This window comes from Triticum dicoccoides, chromosome 5B, assembly GCF_002162155.2.
Source record: "Triticum dicoccoides isolate Atlit2015 ecotype Zavitan chromosome 5B, WEW_v2.0, whole genome shotgun sequence".
Classification (NCBI taxonomy): domain Eukaryota; kingdom Viridiplantae; phylum Streptophyta; class Magnoliopsida; order Poales; family Poaceae; genus Triticum; species Triticum dicoccoides.
The window spans coordinates 671,830,491-671,835,940 of NC_041389.1; the positions used below are offsets into that span (position 1 = coordinate 671,830,491).

General features: G+C 42.0%; 1 protein-coding gene across 1 annotated transcript; it reads left to right on the forward strand.

The window, feature by feature from the left end:
* Nucleotides 1-2,916: 2,916 nt before the first annotated feature.
* Nucleotides 2,917-3,803, forward strand: LOC119306616 (zinc finger protein ZAT5-like). Its single transcript, XM_037582791.1, has one exon. The coding sequence runs from the start codon at nt 3,011-3,013 to the stop codon at nt 3,533-3,535; it is 525 nt and encodes a 174-aa protein (XP_037438688.1). The 5' UTR covers nt 2,917-3,010; the 3' UTR covers nt 3,536-3,803.
* The last annotated feature ends 1,647 nt before the right edge of the window (nt 3,804-5,450 follow it).

Sequence of the window (5,450 nt, forward strand, 5' to 3'; positions counted from 1 at the left end):
GTTTTCTCTCATTCTCGCGATGAGAAATCTGTTGTTTTCCCCTACGACATTTTTCAGAGGTATGCATGTGTAGTTATTTATGTTTTCTTTTGCCTATATGGTTATAGTGGGGTGTTTATTTGCAATCCGGATCGCCGCCGGAACAAAAGAAAAACGGATTTTGCGCTAGAAATTATAAGTTTGCTTTCAAAACAATATTTTAAAAATATTTAACTGGTAAAATTAACATCATATTTAGATTCCACACATTTTTATAATAAAATTTCATATATAATATGTTAAAATCGAAGTTACGGTTTAAAAGATACGAATAATTTAGAAAATCATTTGTTTGATTTAAATATATTCCAAAATAATATTAAAAAACTTAATAGGTAAAAATAATCTCATATTCATATTCTACATATTTTTCTAATCAAATTCCATATATAACATGTTCAAATCGGAGTAACGGTTTAAAAGATATGGATGATTTAAAAAAGTATTTGTTTGACTTAAATATGATCCGTGGATGAATTACCTAAAACGTCAGGGTTTTTTTTTAAACGTAAAATAACGCTTCAGGTGTGACTTAAATCCGGACGGCGGGTTGATTTCAAAAAACACAGGGACTTTTGTGTAAAATACAAAAAAACGATTCGTTTTGACTTAAAACAGGACTGCGGGTTGAATTCTCTAAAATAGAGGGACTTTTCTGAAAAATGGCATGACGGACGAAAGAAACCCAATTTGCTTTATTATTATTACTAGCAAAAGAGCCCGTGCATTGCAACGGGAGAGAAAACATAACACACACTCTTAACCCAACAACCATCACCCAAGATCACAATAGGTCTATTTCCTTTATTTTTGCGAGGCATCATATTTGTGTTGCCGCTTATCCTTCTTCTCATCCTCACCGGTGATGGCCTCGGTGTTCACACAAAATAAAAAAAAACGTGTTTGAATATATTTAATCCTAAGGCGTCTCTCTCTCCCTCTCCCTCCCTCACTCCCTCTCTCTCTCTCTCTCTCGCTTTCTCTCACTCTCGCGGTGAGAAATCTATTGTTTTCCCCTGCGAAATTTTTCAGAGGTATGCATGTGTAGTTATCGATGTTTTCTTTTCCCTATATTGTTACAGTGGGGTGTTTATTTGCAATCCGGGTCGCCACCGGTACGAAAGGAACACGGATCTTACGCTATAAATTATAAGCTTGCTCCCAAAACGATATTTTAAAAATATTTAACAGATAAAATTAACATCATATTTATATTCCACATATTTTTCTAATAAATTTTCATATATAATATGTTAAAATCGAAGTTACGGTTTAAAAGATATGGATAATTTAGAAAATCATTTATTTGACTTAAATATATTCCAAAATAATATTTAAAATTACTTAACAGATGAAAATAATCTCATATTCATATTCTACATATTTTTCTAATCAAATTTCATATATAACATGCTCAAATCGGAGTTTCGGTTTAAAAGATATGGATGATTTTAAAAAACTTTGTTTGACTTATATATGGTCCGTGGATGAATTACCTAAATCACCAGGGGGGTCGAAAAATGTAAAATAACGGTTCAGGTGTGACTTAAATCCGGACTGCGGGTTGATTTCAACAAAACACAGGGACTTTTGTGTGAAATATGAAAAAATGATTCGTTTTAACTTAAAACAGGACCGCGGGTTGAATTCTTTGAAATAGAGGGACTTTTTTAAAAAATGCCATGACGGGCGAAAAAAACCCAATTTGCTTTATTATTACTAGCAAAAGAGCCCCTGCGTTGCAACGGGAGAAAAAAATAACACACACTCTTAACCCAATAACCATAGTATGTTCATGCACTTTATTTTAGCGAGGCATCATTTTTATGTTGCCACTTATCCTCCTTCTCACCCTCGGTGGCCTCAGTGTTCACACAAACCAAAGTGTGTTTGAATGTTGTTTTTCCCCTGCCAGTTTTTTCAGAGGTGCTCATGTGTGGTTATCGATGTTTTCTTTCCGCTCTTTATGATTTTAGTGGTTGTTTATTTGCAATCCAGATCGTCGTTGTACGAAAGAAAGACGGACGTGCCCTATAGGTTACAAGTTTCCTTTTAAAATAATATTTTAAAATATTTAATAGGTAAAAATAACATAATATTCAAATTTTACATATTTTTCTATTCAAATTTCATATATAACATGTTAAAATCGGAGTTACGGTTTAATAGATATGGATAATTAAGAAAAATATTTGTTTGACTTAAATATCTTCCAAAATAATATTTAAAAAATATTTAACAAACACGTTGGTCGGGGTTTGGCCACGTTTGACCGGGTTTGACAGGTGAACAGTAAATTAAAAAAACTGAAATTTCCCTCTAATATTATATATTTTCTGGCATGTAAATCACGTATAGTTTACTACTAGTACCCGATGGAGTACGTATGTGCTAGCACACACCACACACGTCTCAAATCTGAAAGATTTGGCGCGATCAAAGATTTTTCCACAGACTCTAGAACGTTCCAGACCCTTCCAGTCCGCACGTTCACGCCGGCGGCGCCGTCCAACTCTGGTGTCAGGATTAAATTAATGGATTAATCGCCGATTCCGGCCACCGCCCTCGCGGCCAAGCACCGGCCACGCGCCTTGTGGCGTGACAGGTGACGCCTCTCCGCACCACACGTTCGCCGCCGGTCGACCGCGCTACGTCCGACGGAAAATATCCAGTCGAGCTATATGCCAAAATAATATCCGAGCTCGATCCAATCCGGTACGTCGCGAACATCGCGGTGGCTTCCGACGATTGGTCCGCAGGCGCCAGAGGTCGGCCGGCTCCCACCAACTTGGCTCACACGTACTCCACCGTCTCCTGCCCACACAAGCTATATATAACTGCGGCCGCCCATGAGAGCATCCATCCATTCTTCCTACTTGTACCAAGTTCTCACTTTTCACAGACCAACAGCACAACAGAGCATCGATCGAATTACAGATTACAGCGGATCGTTAAAACAAGCAGCAAATCCATGGGAGTGGGCATGAAGCGCGCGAGGGAGGAAGAGCCAGTTGTGTCGCTGGCGCTGTCGCTCAGCACAGACTCCTCGGCGACGTCCACCACGACGTCGGAGTCAGACAGCTCGACCGGTGCGCCGGCGATGGTCCCCAGGAAGAGGGCGCGGCGAGGGAGAGCTGTGGCCACGTCCGGGGAGGGGGAGTTCGTGTGCAAGACTTGCGGGCGTGCCTCCGAGACGTTCCAGGTGCTCGGCGGGCACCGGACTAGCCACCTGCGCGGCCGCCATGGGCTGGAGCTCGGCGTCGGCGTCGCCAGGGCCATCAAGCAGCGGAAGCGGCAGGAGGACAAGCAGCACGACTGCCACATCTGCGGGCTGGGCTTCGAGACGGGCCAGGCGCTGGGCGGGCACATGCGGCGGCACCGCGAGGAGATGGCACTCAGCAGCGCCATGGACCGGTGGGTCGCGCTGTCGGGTCAAGAGGCTGGGCACCAGCACGCCGCCGACCGGCCGCCAGTCTTGCTCGAGCTGTTTGTCTAGTTAGCTAGCTCGATCTCTCTGCTTGCTAATTCAGGACTTGTGCAAATCTTCAGAATGGTACATTAGGTTTATGTTAATTGTTTTTTTCAGAATGAGATAGCCTAATTGTTCGATAGAGTACGTTATTGCTGGTTAGAGTTCTCGTTCATGGAATTTTGCTTTGGATCGGTTCGTTTTCTTGACCGATTGACTGGGGATTTATATGCGCATGTGCATAGCTAAGCCAAATTCTTTTGTTCTAAATGCGATGGACAGAATCTTGTCCTCAGACTGCTGTTCTATGAATATGCTGCTGTTCACGCCCATTGTGTATTTTTTTTTGCGGGGCCATTTTGTATATGATCACAATTCACAAATCCAATTCGGAGCCTAAATTTGTAAAATTCTGCAATATAAAACTCTATCATCACAATTTAAGATCGTCCAAACATTGACAATATAGTGGTGTCCGGAATATTAAGTGGTTTGAGATTTAGAAACCCGTGATCCACTACCTGTGTTTGATCTGTGATCTGTCTGTTCCAAAATATCTGCAGTGAGTGTACATCTGACAAGCAGAGGCGGAGCCAGGATTTCTCAAAGTCTAGGGCTAAAATTAAGTGGCTATAAAAAATGACAAATACCACGCATACCAATGCATGTTTGAAGTACACCGCAAATTCGCACTAACAATGAAATATGAATTCATTATTACCATGAGAACAAATCTAATAAAAATGTAAACAATTTAACAAAAGTGCATCATTGGAAATGTCGGTACCAAATTAATGAATACTTGGTTCCTCTGAGGTCATTGTTTCTTCACCAGCAATAGTATAAGGACCTGAAGCTGCAAACATAAATGAAGTATTTGAAATCAAGATATTGGACATGGACTAAATCAATTTTCATGTGATTTTTTGCAAAACAAGAACTTGCGATTTTTTAAACTTAAGTAATACGATTTTTAACATCACGAAGTCATTAATTTAGGCTGATACAAAGGAACTAGGAAAAAAAAAGATGATACATTGTCCAGCCGGTTGAGGAGATGGAGCAGAGCAGATCGGCTCGATGGGCTCCTCCAATGACGCGAGATGATCCAAGGTTCGGAACGCCGGCCGCCAGCCGCAGGCACGCAGGTTCAGACGTCTGGTCTGTCGACTGGAGCAGTCGAGGGGAATTGGCGGCGCAACATGAACGAGGTCTTTTTTTTATCGATCTTGCCAGACGATGGGAAGCCAGAGAACGAGCCTGCGACATGTATCCTGGAGATACCGATCAAACGAGATGATGGGGATTCCTTTTTCTGTGGAGCGATCGTGCACCGTGGGCTGGTGGCGATCGAGAGCTCTGTTGGTCGTATATGGGCTGAGGCTTGGGACTGGGATGTGCATGTCTGGGGCTAGGCCTTTATAAGTATATACAGACATGAAAAATTCCTGCTGGATCTATGGTTGCGAGCTGGGCCACGCGTGGGGCTATAGCCCCAGTTGCCACAGGCCCAATTCCGCCCCTGCTGACAAGAGTGGCACATCGAGAGATATGAGCACAATAGTGACACGTGTCAACATTTGTGCAAGTGGAGAAGGAAATGAGAATCGAGAAGATGCGATAAATATCTACGTTGAGATGTTAACGAGACCCCATCATTGAACCACCACCAGAGACACAAATATGAAGTTGAAGTTCATGCTCATCAATAATGCATGCAATCCTAGTGTAGCTCCGCCCATGCATGCTACCATTTTCAAGTCGCATCACTTCAACAATGTATGCAATCATCCACCTACCACCCTTACTTGTGCTACCATCTCCAAGTTGAAGTTGCTAGTCCTCTCAAAGTGTTGGAGGAAATGATGATCAACAATACGCAAAATCATCGGCGGGGAAGCTAGAGTGTATCCAACAAAGAGAAAATGAGTGAGCAAAGAAT